The 19406-nt window shown below is 36.8% G+C and overlaps 1 protein-coding gene across 1 annotated transcript in view; it reads right to left on the minus strand.

Annotated features, from left to right (window-relative positions):
• LOC150105975 (bridge-like lipid transfer protein family member 3B) overlaps nt 1–19406 on the minus strand; it is a 315418-nt gene that overhangs the window by 254182 nt on the left and 41830 nt on the right. The window contains exon 2 of the mRNA XM_090393732.1: nt 13828–13990. Coding sequence (XP_090249858.1) covers nt 13828–13990 — 163 coding nt within the window. The remainder of the gene's footprint in view (nt 1–13827; nt 13991–19406) is intronic.

The following is a 19406-nucleotide window of genomic DNA, read 5'->3' on the forward strand; positions in this document are numbered from 1 at the left end:
AGAAAACTACTGTCCCAATTAGACACAAAAAAGTCTCCTGGCTCCGATGGCATTCCCACAATTGTTCTGAAAAATTGTGCTAAGGAAATGATCCCTATCCTATGTCACCTATATATACTCTCCTACTGCACTGGAATCTATCCCATAAACTGGAAATTGGCCTATATTCAGCCCATTCCCAAGAAGGGTGACAAGTCACTACCATCCATTTACCGCCCTATTTCGCTTATCTCAGTCCTGTCAAAGGTAATGGAAAAAATCATCAATTCCCACCTCCTCACTATCTTGAAGACACTCATCAAATAAATGACCACCAGTATGGATTCCATCACTGCCGATCAATAGGAGATCTACTCACATACGTCGCCCATCTCTGGACAAATGCAATGGAGAGGTTTGGCAAATCTCAAGTGGTTGCACTAGATATCTCCAAAGCCTTTGACTGGGTCTTGCAGAAAGGCATACTAGGCAAACTACCATCATTCGGTCTGACCCAGGACTTCTGTAGGTGGATCGCCAGTTTTCTGTCTGGACGCACACTGTGTGTGATGGTGGATGGCTCCCTATCCTCACACCACTCAATTAATGCTGGGGTCCCACAAGGTTCTGTCCTCTTACCAACCCTGTTCCTGCTATACATCAACGACTTACTGCAATTGACCTCCAGCCCAATACACAGTTTTGCAGATGACAGCACACTACACTCCTCGCTTGCATTTGATAAGCCTTACCCTACACAACTCACCTCATCCTACAGAACATCAACCACCACCACCCTCAACTCCGATCTCCAAGCCATCCTACAATGGGGTTTGGATAACCTTATAAATTTCCATGCCAACAAAACCCAGTTCTGTACTATTTCCCATAAAAAATAACTTTTTCCCAGTATCCTTTTCGACGATACCCAAATTTCCAGACAGCCTGAGATCTTGTTCCTCGAAATCACCCCACATCAAACCTCTCCTGGCACAAGCATACCTGAAACATTGCATCCTCAGCCTCAAAAAAACTAGGATTTCTCTTCCGCTCAAGACGTTACTTCACCCCTGAAGAGCTACTAACATTATACAAGTCACAAATCCGCCCAACTATTGAATACTGCTCCTACATATGGGGTGGGCCCCTAAAAGCTCTCTCAAAATGCTCGACTCAATACAGAGAAGGGCAATTAGACTTATCAATGATCCATCCCTTACCAACTCTGTCCCCCCACTTTCACACAGACGTTTGGTCTCTGCAGTAAGTATATTCTACAAATATTTCCATGGGAAATGCTCATCTGAAATAACATCAATAATTCCCCCGCTCAGTATTAAACTCATTGGAACACATGCAGCTGCTGCACAACATCCCTTCAGTACACCTAGAAACAAACAGAACAAATTTCTTTTCCTCTTCCTTCATCCCTGCAACTGCTGCACTGTGGAACAGTCTCCCACCTGCTGTGTTTCCCAACGAATACAATTTAAAGTCATTCAAATCAATTGTAAACAAATTCCTCCTTTCCCAATCCACCACTCATACACAGTACTAATGTACTATAGGTTGACCAATCAACCTCCTGTGTATGGGCCCAACATAAAAAAAATAAAATAAAATAATAAAAAAAATTACAGAATCTTAATGTGAATACAGATGTGGGATTGGATGGTATACCAGCTTGAGCTTTATGTGAAGCAGCGAGGGAATTGTCAGTGCTCTTGGCCATATTGTTCAATCTAACAATACTAAGTTTCAACTCTGGGTTGTTCCAAAGGGAGTAACCCAGAGTTGAGGAGGAAGGAGAAGAAAATAGTTCCATTGTATAAAGGAGGCTCCAAGACTGCTGTAGCAAATTACCGACCGATCATCATATCAGAAGTTGTTGTTCAAAGTATTGGTGAAAGATTGGAGAATGTCATAGTATTGGTCAAAAGCAAAATACAGAAATGGATAGATGGAAATGGGATACTGTATGGGAGGGCAGCATGATTTTGTGAAAGGTAGGTCATGCCTCAGTAACTTGCTCATGTTTTATAATTCAGTGACAGCTCAGCTGGATAAATGTAATGGGTTTACAGAAAGGATAACAGGTCTGGAAATGTGCTTTCAACACTGAACTTTACAGTTAAAAGTCTTCTTATAAAGTATATTCGCTAAAATTACTAAAATTATAATACAAATACTCTTTGTATTTGTAATCATTAAATCTTATGGTTTTTTAACAATAAAAGTTCTCAGTTTCAAAGTATATTCACTGTTGATAGTGTGAGATCAAGATCATGTCCCATGGCTGTTAATCTTTGTCGACCTTATTTCTTTACAATTTTCACCTTTACATCAGTTTTGGTGCATATATGCATGCCTTTTCACTTTTTCCACTTCTGTGCCTTTTTTTTTCAGTCATCATTGTAATTACTATGATGACAGAAAACATAAAACAGCACAAGAAAACACTAAACATTATCAAAGTGCATGAACAGAAATACATAGCACGTCCATGTTCACCACAAAAAGAAAAGCACAGTCTCTCTCTCTCTCTGTTTACTACTGAACATGGATTTGCTGTGTACTTAAATTCATACTTTCATAATGTTCAGTGTTTTCTTGTGCTGTTTAATGTTTTCAATCATCATAGTAAGTACAATGATGAACGAAAAAAAAAAAAAAAAAAGGCACAGAAGTGGAAAAATGAAACATCATGCATAAAACAGCCTGCATGTGTATGTGTGCTTTTCAATAGTCTCACTGTTTACTATGAAATTCAGGAAAGCACAGATGCACTGCACACTGTCTGCCTTGTGAAAGACTGCTATGAGATGTGTGAAAGAAATGTAAGTGCTTTACATAAAATGAAACAACTCAAAATGTTTTCATAGCTATTTCAGGATAAGCTGCATATCCAAATTTGATATCATCATCAATTTCCTGATATGTACCCCCAAGGAGTATTCAGGTTATTAGGACAGCACCACATGATAAATTTTACATTATTATTAATCTCCTATCCACAATATTCCTCCAAATTAGTCTATTATCTGTGAACACTCCAATATTGTCATATGTAACATTTTGTTCTTCTAAGGCAATTCTGACTGAATCAATCCACCTAAACCGTGGCCTTCCTCTGGGTCTCTTTCCTATCATCTTGGCATCAAACACCTTTTTGGCTAAACAGGTGTTTGATGCCAAGGTAAATCATGTGGGAAAAGAAAAGAGGAAAATCCCCTAACAAGTGGATTGACCAAATATCAAGAATCACTAGACTTAAACTAGAACAAGAAATAAGAGAATAAGTGGCAGCATCATGCATGTCTGCAAGGATATGTGAATTGCATTATGGGATACTAAGGCAACTGACATGAATCATTATCCTCTACATACAAGTAGTAGTCTAGTCATGAAGTGACTTCACGTGCAAACTTTGTTTCCTTACACTTGGATAAAGGATGAAACCAATATAATTTCTTGGCATCTTCAGTTTATAGTATAACCAAGTTGAAAAAAACTTTCAACGTCTATCTCTAATCCAGAGTATTTTAGTGATATGGTGCAAAGCTTTTTGGCTACTTGCATATGAAAATATGACATTTGCATTACTTTAACCTTGGTATCACTTTTGGGTCTGGCTCCCACTGACGAGACCTCAATAAAGGTCGAAACCGGTCTGGGTGGTGACTCCTCCCATAATGCATAGCATCGTACATGTCTGCAAGGATATGTGAGTTCCATTATGGGATACTAAGGCAGCTGATGTGAAGTCATTAGCCTCTATATACAAGTAGTCCAGTTGTGAAGTGACTTCATGTGCAAACTTTGTTTGTTTACACTTGGATAAAGGATGAAACCAAGAATATAATTTCTTGGCATCTTTAATTTACAGTATAACCAGGTGAAAAAACTTTTAACTTCTATTTGGCCTGAACCCAGTTGGTTCTTCTCCAAGTTCCTCTTCACAATCTTTCTCAAACTCTTTTCAAGTATGCTTGCATAAATCTCACAAGAACACTTAGCAGAAAAATTTCCCTGTAATTCTCACATTCAGCTTTATTCCCTTTTTTACAGATGAGTACTATGAGAGTTCTACTCCAATCATTGGGAATTCGACCTTCTGTCCAGGTCCTCTGAAGTGTGCAGTGTAGCCATTGTAAAACTTTTAATTTCCAAACTTAAAGCCTTTCTGGTCAAATATCATTTACTTCAGCTGCCTTTCCACAGTTCAAGTTTTTGATAGCTTTTTCTATTTCAAGCATTGATATATACTCCTCTTTGCATTCCCCTTGAAAAATTTCTAGTATGGTTCTGTCACTGCTTGGTTCGTCAACAGTCTTTCAAAGCAATTACCCTAGACATCTATGTTATCCTTATTTTTGGTTTTTATGTCACCTTTATCATCTCTGATTCCTTTTATAGTACTCTTTCCTCCATTTCTATTCTCCAATAGCCTCCAAAACATTTTGCCACCTTCCCAATGTTTTTGAGTTCTAAAGACTGTTCTTGAGTTCTAAAGACTCAAGAACAAGCAGGCATTTTTGACGTTTAGAACTCAAAGACGTTTTTGAGTTCTAAAGACTCAAAAAATTCCTTCACTTCTTCCTAAAAGAACCTTCTGTAGGATCATAGGCACATATAAATTTCCTTGTCCATTTTGCCAATTGAAGTTTGTCCACATAACTACTTGAAAATGCCTTCTACTCAAGAAGTTTATCTTCATGTTTGGTGTTGAATGCTATCGCTACTCTTTCCTTCGTTGATCATTATTGCATGAAAATAGCATCCTATACTTATTATTTAGTATCATCTCACCTGTTTTTGTCTTCTTTGTCTCAGGCATGCCAATTATGTGCGCATGGTATTTTTCCAAGCAAGTTCGATTTCCTTTCCATTCTTCTTCTTCTTGAGTATTCTGCAATTGAGCAGGTTCTTTTCTTAGTAGCAAAAACTCTCTTCTGAGCCTTCTCATTCAAGGTTGTGTACCTGTCTCCATTCAGCATTGTTTTCCTTACTCTTCCTCTGGGTCTTTTTCCATCTATTTTTCCTTAGATGGCATCTCTGATGATTCCATTCCCTCTCAGAATATGTCCGATCCAGTTTTGAAGCTATCAGTTTAATGTTACAAAGTGTAAGGTCTTGAAGTTTGGTAGGTACAGATGGAATACAAAGTATATAATTACGGTGAAAATATTGAATGAAGTGGATGAGATGAGAGATATAAGAACAGCAGTGAATGGAAACCAGAAGTTTAGGAAGTCGTATTCCTAAATTTGTGAGGACATCACAATGGATTATAGCAAATGAAGATGAGGATCTTGACATGCAGAAGCTAAGAGACTGTCGTTCCCTTGTTGAAGGCTTGGATTAGGCTATATGTGAACTACTATGCAAAGATCTGGTTGCCAGGTTTCAAGTGAATGAAGATATCTCAGACGGTCCTGAGGATATCTACTAAGTCAGTATTCGGTCTCTGAAAAGTGGAATATGAAGACATATTGAGGGAATACGAACTGTAAAGCCTCTTGAATAGAATAAGGAGAGGGGGATATGAGTGAGATGTATAAGTTGGTGAGGGGCTGTTATAAGATTAATATGTAGAAGATTTTTCATAGAGTAGAGGGAGACACCCCTAGAGGATATATATCAGTAATTTTACGATGATGATAGAGGGAGACAATGGTAAAACAAGAGGCCACTCATGGAAACTATAAGGAGGGTGTGAACAAGGGTGTGAGGAAAGGTTCTTTGAATGGAGAATGGCTGGCAAGTGATATGCACTGTCTGAGTGTGGTGAGGGTGAAAACTGTGTATGGGTTAAAGGCACACCTCGATCTTTTTTGTGGGATTGTGGACTTCCCATGATCTTGATTCTGTGCAGATCTGATGATGATGATAATAAAATTTTGTCCCACCAAGCTATCTTTGATAATTCAATTTTTCAATGGACAAATTTAATCAATTTCTGAATTTTATTTGCATCAATTTATTCTTGCTAAGCTAATGAGTAGCATAAGCAAATATTCATGTCTTTTGCATGAAGTTGACTAATTTATGTGGGGGGGGGGATGATGAATACCTTATCTATACTATATCAATACCTCTCTGTCATTGATCGTTTTACAAGAGGGGCTCTATACAAATTAATGAGTTAAATAGTTTTTTTAAAGATCACTCAGAAGTGATCTTTGTAGGAAGACTCCATAGCTATGCTAGTAATGATGATGCTCTTTGGATGGAAAGAATTGGGCTTCATTACCACCATGGATGTGGTGGTAATGAAGCAACTGAGGATAACTTAGCCAGTTTTAAAAGCCAGACAATATACTGGCATTACAGCCTATTTGCTTCAGCTTTAATAATACCAACCAAACTGAATTGTCTGTAATTATAATAAACTAACCTTAATTATTATGCTACAATTTGGTGTTGCCTTTTAATTTTTTACTGTTTACAATTTTGCATTATTGGTATTTCATTGTTATTGTAATATATGCATTTTGAGTCCTTCATTATTATGGTTGAAGTTTTATTAGCCTCTTGTCAGGGTCTTCAAATTCTGAATATGCACTGCTTGGAAAGAAATCAGACACCCCATGGGGGCAAGGTGCATAGTGCATGTCATGAGTCTTGCTTGTAGCTGGTATAAACTGGAAGAATATGATACTCCCATGTCAGTGAAACGGTGTCAGGGAGAAATGGCTGTGAGAAGGGATCTGTTTGGTAAATTGTTGATAAATTGGGATCCCAAGTCAACAAACAGTGATACCATACTGAGATGGAAGCAAAGGGAGTCAACTTGACAATCCGCCACACTCATTGAATGTGATCATAGGGTGTTACGAAGGTTAATATTTAAAAACTGACATTCGTTGGCTGATATGCTGAATGCAAAGTTCTGGGCATTGGCTGGAAGAACCAAGGCCCACAATATGAATTTTCATGGTTGGACCAAAATATGCAAGCTGCACATTACCCGAACCAACATACAGTGTCGTCTTCAGTTGTGCAAACAGCATATACTCTCTACCGAGCAGATGGATGGGTATGGGTGTAGTGGATGACAGATGAATGTCTCTTACTAGAGTGTGTAATCCCAACTATGAAATTCAGCGGTGGCAGTGTAATAGCATGGTCCTGTTATTCTTGGTTTGGCCTCAGACCTCTGTCTGTGGTGTAACAAACAGTGAACTCCAAAACATATCTGAACATTCTGCACAATACAATGCTTTCTACTTTGTGCCATTTCTATGGAAGTGACCACTGTCTCTTTCAGCAAGACAATGCACTGTGTCATAAGGTTGTTACTATATTTGCTGCTCCATCAAATGGAGCAGCCATCATATCTGAGATATGGTGACTTCCTTTCAACAAATGTTGCGATGACAATGCAGGATTTCGAATGTCTGTTGTGCAGGATAGATTTGAATGAACAATTTTGGAACATGGAGTCTGATGTGCTTGATACTGTTAATTTGTGAATGAATATAATTCATTAAGGAATGTTTCATTCATAATTTGACAAGTTATAACCCTTGAAAAGGATATGCTTGTAGTTTAGTATAAGTTTTATATAGCCTGACAAATACTGGGACCGTAATTAGTGTAAAACTTGTGAATATTCACATGTAAAATACCTACTAAATTGTATGTTAGACAATGAATTTGTTATATACATATTTTCTGTTAGAATTGATATAAAAGAATTATTGTGTAAATTGCATATAACCAACTAAGATTAGAAGGTTCAAAGTACGCGGGCAAGACACCAGATTAGTAAGTTGCCTCAAGCGGTCATGCACGCATACGGCACGTGGTAACCTAAGTTTTCGGGTCGGATGAAAATTTAGGGTTACAAGGAGTAGCAGTAGGGGTTGATATAAAAGGGTTGGAAGCCCCCCCCCCCAAGGTTTTTTTTTTGTCTAGTCTCTGTTCTCTCTTGGTGGCAGAAGTCGGAGGTGTCAGGTCATTATTAGAGGGATCATGGATTCCAAGCCCTACGATGAATGAATAGAGGATTCTCGAAACAATGGGCAACTCCTGGAAAAGATAGCGTATCTTATGGATGCAGAATCACCTTGCGCAGAGAATATTCTAGACATAGATGATCGGTATGCAGATTCCATGAGGACCAACCTAAGCTGACAGGAATTTTAGCCTTAACATAGAGGGGGAAAAAATGTCTGGAAGGAATCCAAGAATCGAAAGGACAAACATGAGGAATCATCGAGTTCAGTATAGTAAACCTTTAATCAAGTAATGTGTGAGAGGAAGGTAATTGTTACTTAAGAATCATAGCCCTTCATAAAGTTTTGAGACTCCATCTAAAATTAAGACAGAACTGTTATATTTTAATCATAGTCGGTGAGTAATATGTGCTATGTATTATAAATGTTCTTGTGTTGATTGCTAGCTATGTTTATGAGCTGTAGAGATGTCTAATCCAGACAGCTTGATTAACACCTAAAGGTCATTATTGGTTTTATAATCTACGAATGCAAGCTTTGAATCTTTGAACATAATGTTTTTGTAGTATTAATTACTATGTGATGGATATTGATTAATTTTACTTTGTAATCTAGTAGTACAGTGATAATTGAAAGTTATTTATTCTGTATGATGATCATTAGGTTAAATAAACCTTTTGCTCTTATTAATTTGGTTGCCTGTGTCTAAGAATCCGATGCACCACTGATAAATTATTTGGATCTAAGCGGGAGATAATTGTTAATTAAGACGATGACTGCAAACAAGGTTGATTATAGAAGGTATTGATAATTGACAACTTAGTATAGAACTATATTAGATTAACCACATGCATATCTGAAGGTTCACTTCTTGACTGAGAAGTTTTTCCACTAATGGTTCTGGGTGGCACAGTGGAACAAACAAATTTTCCCAGAACCTTAAGAGAAGCTAACTTCAGAAGCTTTGTTACCAAGGAGTTGGCTTAACCTTGAGACGATCCCTTTGTAGATCAGACTCGTGCACGTGATAATCTGAGGGGCTGAAGTATATAATAGTAAGACAATGACAGACACATTATAGGCGCTGCTGAGATAGGACAAATTATTCAAGAGATGGTTAAGAAAAGGAGTTAAACCATATTAGGTAAATATTACCTACTACGACATTATAACAATACTACATTTACTAGCACATATTAAACTGCGAAGAGAAAATTTTTATTTAGAAGGACAACTTTCTTAACATATATACTGTGGAAGAAAGAAAATTCAAAAGGCAATAACCACAATCAGAAGAACAGGAATTATAGAAAACGAAATGATTATTCGCATGTAAAGTTTCATCACCTATCGTTCATTGCACAAAGATTCGAGTACCTAAATGATTTTTTAGCAAACCCACTTTCCAACTCAATGGGTTCATATTCCTCATTACTTTCAATGGGATTCTATCATCATTTCTGACAAATAGCAACTGAATAAGAGTTTAAATTAACTGAAACAGTAGAACAAATGATTTGCATTAGGTTTACAAATTCACTAAAATCTATTAGGGAATGTCTAGAGTAATTCTTTTAAGGTTATGCGGTGGTCAGAATTCATGGAGACACAACACATGTTAGAATAATTACTTTACTTAAGATTAAGCAAGTATAGTTCGCCCACAGATTAGAGACCCTTCGACACTTCTGCACATGTCCCAGAAAGGAGAATCCATTCCGATAATAGGATAATCAATCAGTCTTCTCGAATGAGTTGTTTATTATTACAGGCCTGGAAAATTTAGCTTTTCTTTTACGAACATTGGAGTTTTTAAAGTGGTAACTATTTTGCTTGTATAACAGCTGGAAAAATGTACGTAGTGTATTACAAAATTAAAAAAGGTATAGCATAAAACAAAAATAAGATTTATTTTTAAGAGTTTTCTATAAAATAAAAATAATTATACAGAAAAACAGAAATTTTTTTCAAATAAAATTAGATATTCCAAACTTACAGTTGAGAGAACTGAGACACTTTAATGTCCTAAACCAATTAATTATTTATGACTTGTTGTGACTCTTTTAACAAACCCATGGAAAAAAAAGGTTGGAAAAAAATTCCATTATCAAATCCCTTTAATCTTCATAGTCATCTGAATCGGTGTCTGAATCGCCATCACTTTCACTTAAACTGATCACCAAAGGTTCGCATAATTCTTTGATAATTCCGTCTCTGTCCCAATACATATTTTCCAATGAGGTGACACGAGAGCAATATTTTCCCCAGTTTTGAACTGTAATACTTTCAATCGCCTGTTCTGAAAGTTTAAAAAGTTTCAACATATCAATATCTCCAGTTACGTTGCGATGGCGAATGAAAAATTTCACTTCTGCCCAAACATACTCAATAGCGTTAATATAGCAATAACATTAAAACAAAATCCAATTTCAAGAAGTATTTTTCTTAAAGTTTCTCTTTTCCAAGGAAAATTATTTTTTTCTTTAAGCACAGGAATCAATTTCGGAACAGTTGGCACTCTTTTCTTGACCACGTAAAATTCGTGAATAGTTCTTCTTATAACGTCTACATCAAAATCATTCAAAGCTACGGTTTTGATGGTTTTCTTTCTCTTGCGCTTTTTTTTTTTTTAGGAGATTTAAATTTTGGCTTACCTTCACCTTTTCATTCCCTATGAATTCTTTTAACAGTCGTCCCGATACGCCCGCAATTGCACATGCACGTTTTATGACTTGAGAAAGGGGAACAAGGAGAGTGACTTTTAACGATTCTTTTTCGCAGAATGTCAGCACATTATTCAATATTCTTCTGCAAGAGCTACTGAAACGTTTAACAACAGAACTTGTTGACTGTGCTGGATCCATCATGCAAATTAATAATAAAAAAATAATGCAAAAAAGTAACAACAAAAATCAAGCTACTACTAGTACGGCGACAGACAAGAAAGCACGTGATTTCGCATGTTGGCGACCAATTCATACATCTTTCATTTCTTTCTCCCCTTCAGCATGAATCGACTATTCTTGGCAAAACGCCAAGCAGAGATCTATAAACAGTGGGCGTACTATAACAATCGACGTTTTGACCTCTACTGAGGTCATCATCATCAGAAAAACATACATATGTACAATATACAAGCTACATGCTGCTGCACTATACAAAAGTAAAATGAATCTAAATGTTTGTGTTGTGTCGCTTCTTGGTTTTTTTATTGTACAATGGTTGTATTTTAATCAATCTTTTCTAACCTAAACCTTCTTCTATATAATTCTACCGGCTGCGCCATTTATGTTGTAACTTTTTTCTTATTCACACTTATTTTAAACCTTTGTTGCTTTATCTCCGTAATACACTATCGGGCAGCACGTGGTACCTCTGAGGGACAATGGAATTTCCTTGAGATAGAGGCAGTACCAGAGTATCAGAGTGTCTGAGATTTACCTCTCGTAAAACGCCAAGAAATTTATTTCTTTTGCTGCGCCACTTAGCGCTATTAGATTATTAAACATTAACAACCAAGAGGTAATCTCTGGACAGTACTTAATGACACCTATCAACTCTGCAGACGTGGCCAAAATTTACTCTTTTCTAATATCCCGCAGAGGTTCGCATTAATATTTTATAAGCAGTGCATCGGATTCCAGAAATCACAGAAAGTCTTTGTTAGAATCAAAGGCAAGGTTTATTATACTCAAAGGTTGATACACATAATAACACTAAATTAAATTCCATCTTAAGGGAGTTCCAGACAAAGTATATAATATTCAAACACTACTATTATACTTAACAAATATTATACAGTAGCTTCCTAAAGTATGAATTATATTAACCTTTGCTAATGCATTAATCATGTACTATTATCACAATCAATCTAAGACTCCGTAGCTCTGTCAGACTACACAAGATAACATTCATATCTTTCACAATCTCTTTATATTATGCCAATTCTTTACTCTAAACATATCCTTAATTTCATTCAATATAAAGGCGAACATTAACACAATGACAGATAGTAAGGTAAAATCAATATTCTTCTAAAGTCCTAGCAATTCGATCTTATCCTAGATCATTAATGTTCTTCCTCTATAACATATTAACATGACACAAATCTTTCATTCCTATTCAGAGTAACACAAAGTTTACTTATCTTCCCTTTTCAGTTCTTTAGTGCTTCATAGGTTCACAGGAAACTGGCCTTCTGTGGACAGCCAGACTTGTTTCTTTTCGTGGAGAATATGGCAGCCAAGACCGTAGCTGCCTATCGGGAGCCGTCCGACATCGAGGCACCGTCACCCTCCACCATCACGAGGGACGAACACAAGGAAATCCAGGGGAAAAAAGCCTCGTTACAGGGTCACATGACCCCTCTTTCCTTCTCGGCGATTCTTGCCCCTTTCGATGTCCAGCCAACTCACACGTACTACTACGTCATGGCGTCCATTCTCTGCCCTACTTATCGCATGTATGCTGACGTCATGTTGTTTACTTGGGGCGAGCCGCTTCCTCGCATACGTCTCCGTAACCTTTGGACTTGACTCCCCCCACAACTGTTGAATTTGTGCTTACATTTTATAATTCTTTTATACATATTTCATAATGCTCTGCTAATGTTTTTCACTCTTTCAATATTGAATTAACCACATTCGTGAATGGCACAAAATACATACTTATTTAATCTTTTCATAACAGAACACACTTGATTTACATATACATAATACTTAATTTTCACTTAGAGGCAATTTACTGTATTTATCTCATTCTTTTGTTTGGAAAAGCATGTTGGATTGTGATAAGATAGGAGTTCATAAATTTCCACTCTATCACAATCTAACAGTTTGTTAATCATTTATTCTAGCCTGACCTCTGTTGAGAAAAAAAAAAATGGAACTACATCAAATAATTTTTACAGTCCTTTTATTGAGATTTTCTTCTGTCTAGGGTTGTTCTGGTTGCTATATGGGTTGAAGATGGGTCCTCCACATTCTTGGAATAATATCATTTTTGTTCAGATTTGGATGATGTTTCAGTATTTCACTAGCGTCTTTGAATTTTTTTTCAAACTAGGTTTTGGTGCGGTAGGGACTTAGTGCCTTTTCAGTCAATTCTGTGGCATATTTGGAGTGCGTGGCCTGATAAGCCTGTTTTACCATAATGAAGGTATTTAATGTACCATTTGTATTCACCTTTTCTGATTGGTATGATGCATCCTGTTTCTCCTATGTAAGGTTGGTTACAGGTACATTACATTTTGTAAACCTCTGGGTGGGCAAGGTATGGAAGAGGATCTTTGGAGAAGCTAAGTAAATTTCTTAATTTTGCTAGGGATTTGAAGGTTGTCTTGATGTTGTATTTAAGTAGTGCTCTATCTATTTTTTTCTGAAATGCCCCTTAACGTTGGGTTAAGGGGCATTTTTTGTTTTTAATGGCATTTTATGGAGGATCTTGTGAACTGTTTTTTTATTGTAGCCATTTTTTAAAAATGTTTGGTTAAAGATTTCAAATTCTTAGTTCAGAACTTGTTCACTGAAGCAAATTGTTAGGGCTCCATGTTTGAGGGTGCTGATTACTCCTAGTTTTTGTGTTGAATGGTGGTATGAATTTTTTATTGGCCTGTACATATAGGTTTGCGGTAGACTGCACAGCGCGTGGTTGCCGGTTTGTCTGTTCGAGCAAACCGGCAACCACGATTCTGTTCGGAAACCAGTGCGTTTTTTGTTCGGAAAATATGTTCTGGAACTGATTTGTTCGAGATGAGAGTCTTTCGACAACTGAGGTTCCACTGTATAACAGATTTTTAATTAACTGAATCCAATAAAAAAAACATTCACTCAGTTCCAAAACAGAAATGCATATGCATGCATACATAAAATACAATTATCAAAATTACCTTTAAGGTTACATGATTGCAAGTTGCTTGAGATAATCGTAACCATGCTGGAAGCTCTAGAAGATCAGTTAACACTAGTTCATTTAGCTCTAAATTATGTAGTTCACAGTGGCCTTTCAATGTGCTTAGTTGTAATTTGTCAGCTGACAAATTTTTGGCAAATCTATTAAAATACAGAAATGAAGTAAAAATACTGAATAAATGAAATATATTTACAAAGCAACAATTTTCATTTAACTTTCTAAGATGAATTAATCTAGAACTCTTTCATGAATGATCTGTGTGTCTCCTAAAAATTACATTAACAACTAGGAATATATAAAATGAAATGTACTTTTTATAAGTTTATCTGAGTTGACTAACCTGCCTACTAAACTGTTAGTAAAAAAAAGTCTTCACCTTTCAGAAATCTAAATTAAGTGACCAGTTGTGAAGATAACTGGTTTGTAGCATGAGCTCAATATGCCAATTACTATATATATATTTCTATATATAATTTGTGTGCACAGTTTCAGATCTAAATTCCAACTATGGGAACTTAAAATTATGAAAAAAAATATAAGTATAACTAACAAAGACCCAAGTATACAACACCATTTTCTTTAAGTAACTAGGCATCATGATGAGGTATTACTATATACACTTATTGGAAAGAAGCCAACAAACACCGCAGTGCAAGGAACAAACATGTCACAACCCTTAATAAGACATAGGACCCCCTTTTACTGTGATGGCTACAGCAATCCTATGGGACATACTTTCCACAAGCGTACAATAATGATCATTGGGAACTTGGGAGTCATTCTTTCTGTAAGCATGTAACAAGGCCCAACAAGGCCCTGTACTGCTGTAGGATGAACGTCCCTTAACCTCACCTGATGCTCCAGTTCATCCCACAGATTTTCGGTAGGGTTGAGATCAGGCTGTGTGGAGGCTAGTCAAGTGTGGTAACATTCATGTCCACAAACCACACAAATATAGCAGTCTTATGATACAGCACACTGTCTTGCTGAAAGAGATAATGGTTAGTTCTGTAGGAAGCATTGCATTGTCCAGAATGTTACGATACCTCTCAGAGTTCAATGTTCGTGGCACCACAAACAGAGATCTGAGGCTAAACCACAAAAAACAGGACCATACCGTCACACTGCCACCTCCAAATTTCATAATTAGGTTTATGCACTCTGGGAAGACATGTTCACTGTGTATCCACCACACCCATCTGCTCATTAAAGATGTAGCATGATTCTAGCTGCATAACACCTTCCAAGCTTCCACGTCCCACTGTACATGCTCTTTGCACCAATGCTGCTTTTGATTCGGATATTGTGGGGCTAGCATATTGTGGTCCTACCATGGAACATGTGAGCTTTCATTCTGAATGTTTTTGCACAGATTCTGTTCCAGTTGATGCCTGTAACTCTGCATTCAACATGTTGGCAGACAAATTGCAATTTTTACATATTATCCTTCATAGCACACTATGTACATAGTTTTGTACAGATTCGTGTTCCAGTCAATGCTTGTAACTCTGCATTCAACATGTTGGTGAATTTTTGCATATTATCCTTCGTAGCATACTATGGTCACGTTTGGCGAGTCATTCATTGCAAGTAGCATTTGCAGCTGACTCCCTGCACTTCCATCTCAGTATTTGATCTGGGATAGCCCAATTTGTCAACAATTTGCCAAACAGATAGGCCTGCAACATGGCATCCTATTCCAAGGACTCTTTTAAACTCTGTTAGCTCTCTTCTTGCAGCCATTTCACCTGGACATAATTGCACTAATTTGGAAGCATCATATTCCTGCAATTTATACCCACTACAAACAAGTGACTCATTACATGGCATGATGCACCTTGTTCACAGGGATGTTCATTGGCTTCTATCCAAGCAGTGTACTGAGCATATATGGGTAAGCTGTTTAACCATCTCCCTTTTTTAAATGACTCACACTTATGAAAGACTGTTTATTTATTTAAGTTTTATTTTTCTATCTTCATACAGAAATGTGCTACATACTATGCCCTTACTGATGTCCCGAAAGAGGCCTAAGCCATGACAATATCCTGTGTTTTCCAAACTCCAGACCTTAGATATTAAGGAGTCATTTTGAAATGACTCCTTAATATCTAAGGAGTCATTTCAAATCAACCATAGAGAGTCCAAAGTTTAGTAAATCAATATAACTTTTCTGACACCGTACACCTCAAAAGTAGTGAAAGAAGTAAATTTCAGTACAACATGATATTCTTGTTGGTTTTCAGTATTGTAAACAAATTTTTCCTGATAGAGGGTAGTGAATGGTTGCCCACAGTCTCCTTTCTTTTCTTTACTACAAGGTCACGCTTTCTCAATCCTATGCTAGTTTGGTAGTGAGATTCCACTGCTATTAACTAACTTTTGCTCTTTAACTTATTCTCTATAATCCTCACTACTGCACTGTTTTCTGATAAGCACTCTATGTGCATATAACAGGAGTATGCAACAGAAGTCAAAGTTTCTATACTCTGAGCCTACTCTACAGTCATGATATCACTTCTTCCCTGAGTTCAAGTTAGCAAAGCAATGATTCTTCTCTTGATTAAATCTAAATATTCAAATCCAGGTAGGAAGTGCATCCCATCTCTGATCCACTGATGTGAGAAGAAACATTGCTTTGCTAACTAATGGAAGAACCTAAGAAAGAAGTAATTATGAATGAATAGTTGCTGTTGAGATTTAAATGGTGCTGTTCAGAGAGAAGAGAGGAAAGGAAAGATCCTAGAGTGTGTGAGAAAGAGAAGTCTGTTAAAGAAAAGAGAACACCACAGTTCCCACTTCTTCAGAAATAAGATAGGTTGCAAGGATATGGAATGAAAGAAAAACTCAAAATTATCAAGGTTCAATTTCTTGTCCTCCATATCTAAGAGGGAGAAGAGAGAACATCAATTTTGTCATACTGATATTTTGGCCTTGAACTTGATTGCTTGGCAGTGTCATAACTAGGCACGTGCAACGGGTGCACAAGCATAGGACCCAGGATGAAGGGGAGTCTGAAATGGGGTATCAAAAAATAATCAGTATTATATTTTCATTTTCAAATTTTAAATTTTGCTGCCATGGGAGCCGATTCCATAATGTTTTTGGTTAAAGTTAAAAATTAATTGATCTATTTCTGTCGTATTTTTTTTTATTTTTATTTTTCCAAAAAAAGGAGGGGCAAAAATAAAATCTTGCACAAGGCCCATGAAAAGCTAGTTACAGTGCTGTTGCTTGGTTTATCTGGCAGTATCTTTCTTTCTACTCTTCCATTCTGGAGTGTCAGGAAACCTTTTAGTAGACCATCTGTACACATATCCATAACGTGGCTACTGTTCTTCTTTGATTCTTATTACTAAAATATGGTTGTGTAATTCTTCCCTGACCTCCTGACTATTTTCATTTCAGTCCATGCTTTTTTACCTTTTTTTTCCTTCAAGCACTTGTTTCAGTCTGTCAAATCTTTGTTCTGCCCTTATCATGACTGTAAAAAACTATGAGAAGTACCACTGAGCAATATATGCAGCAGGATATGGTTAATTGGGGGCAGCCATTTATTTGGGACACTTCTGCCATCTTTAAGAAGAAGATTAAGAAGAGGAAAGGAATAAGAAAAGTCTCATTACAATGTTATTGTCAATAATGATGTTTTCCTCCCTGGTGCAGGACACCAGCGTGTACAAAAAATTTGAAATTGGAAGTGATCACCATTTAATCTTGAGCAGAATTAAATTGAATTTCATATTGAAAAGAAGAACATGTAAGAAAGTTGAAAGCGAATAAAATTTGAGCAGCTCTCAGATGTGAACTGCAGACTAAAATACACAAATGCCATTCAAGAAAAAATGAAAGAGTTTGAGAACAGGACAAAAATTTTTGAGATCCAGTGCCAAGACCTGAAGAAAACACTGAATGATTCAACCAGAAAGGCATGTGGCGAGGTGGTCTGCAAGGATAGAAAAATCAAAACTCCAATGGCAGTGAAGGAAAAGAAGAGAGCATATCAAAAGTACCTGGAAAATAAATCAGGTTGTGCTCTTAGAGAATACAGAGACAAATGTAAGAATGCCAAATGCCAAACACCATGTAAAATTAGCTAAATAAAAGTCATGGGAAGACTTTGGTAAGAACAGAAAATAAATACCAAGAAGGTGGCAAGATATTCTGGAGGTTGTTGAAGAAGCTCAGAAATGGAGGAAAGAGTGCTGTAAAAGAAATTAGATGATAAAGGTGACATGAAAACTGGAGAAAAAGATATCCTTGAAGTATGGAGTAATTACTGCGAAAAATTACTAAATGAAACAAGCAGTGATAGCATAGTGGTAAAAAACACTCAAGAGTTGCAGTCAAGAATACATATCCATACTTGAAGTAGAAAAAGCCATCAAAGGCCTGAAATGTGGAAAGGCTGCATTGATGACATTCGACCAGAAATGCTCAAGCATGGAAGTATAACAGTCCTACAATGGCTGCACTGCATAGTTCAGAAGGTCTAACAGAGGGACAAATTCCAGATGATTGGAGTAGAACACTCATAGTACTTTTTCATAGTATTTTTATATATCAAAAAAGAAAATAAAACTGAATGTGAGAATTACAGAGGTATTTCCCTACTGAGTGTTCCTGGTAAGATTTACGCAAGTATACTTGAGAAACAGTTGAGAAGGATTGTGGAAGAAAAGCTGGATTCAGGCCAAATAGAGGCTGATGAAAAAGTTTATTTTTCACTTGGTTAGAGTATAATAAATTTAGTTTAATCCTTTATCCAAGTGTGTTCAAACAAAGTTTGCGCCTGAAAGTATCTTCAGGACTCGGGTTAGGTGGTACAACATCAGGGCAGATCTTGCAAAGGTGGAGCAAGCTACCAACACTCCTATCTCAGTATCTCCCATAATGCAAAACACATCTCCTTGAGGATATGTCTAATGTTATGCATTAAGGGAAGGGCCACAACCAAGACTAGTTTCGACCTTTATTGAGGTCTCTTCAGTGGGAGCCAGGCCCAAGTGGAGATATCTGGCAGAAGCATTAGCAGGTCATCTCTACCTATAGGAGTTGCCAAATGGTGTGCCACCCTTTTTTAATAAATTACTCTGGATTTAGTCTGGGAGATACTGAGATAGGAGTGTTGGTACCTTGCTCCACCTTTGCAAGGAGTGCTCTGGTGTTGTACCACCTTACCCCAGTCCTGAAGATACTTTCAGGCGCAAACTTTGTTTGCTCACACTTGGATAAAGGATTAAACTAAATGTATTATACAAATAGAGGCTGTCGGGATTTCCACTTTACAACAAATAGTTGAGAAATCGTGGGAATATATCAAAGATCTATATTTAAGTTTTGTAGATCTGAAAAAGGCATATGACAAGGTGCCTATTAAACTTTGAATATTAAACTATTCAAAACACTACAGTTATATGGTGACAATGGGGCATTATATCAGGTGATACTTAGTCTTTATTTGAGTTGTAAGTCAGCAGTTAGACTTGAAGTACAGGAAGATGGTTTAATGTTAAATCTAGTGTCAGACAAGGATGTATGTTATTTATCATCTAT

The sequence above is a fragment of the Typopeltis vanoorti genome, chromosome 6, assembly GCF_054136105.1.
Source record: "Typopeltis vanoorti isolate ZY-2024b chromosome 6, IOZ_Tvanoo_1.0, whole genome shotgun sequence".
Lineage (NCBI taxonomy): Eukaryota > Metazoa > Arthropoda > Arachnida > Uropygi > Thelyphonidae > Typopeltis > Typopeltis vanoorti.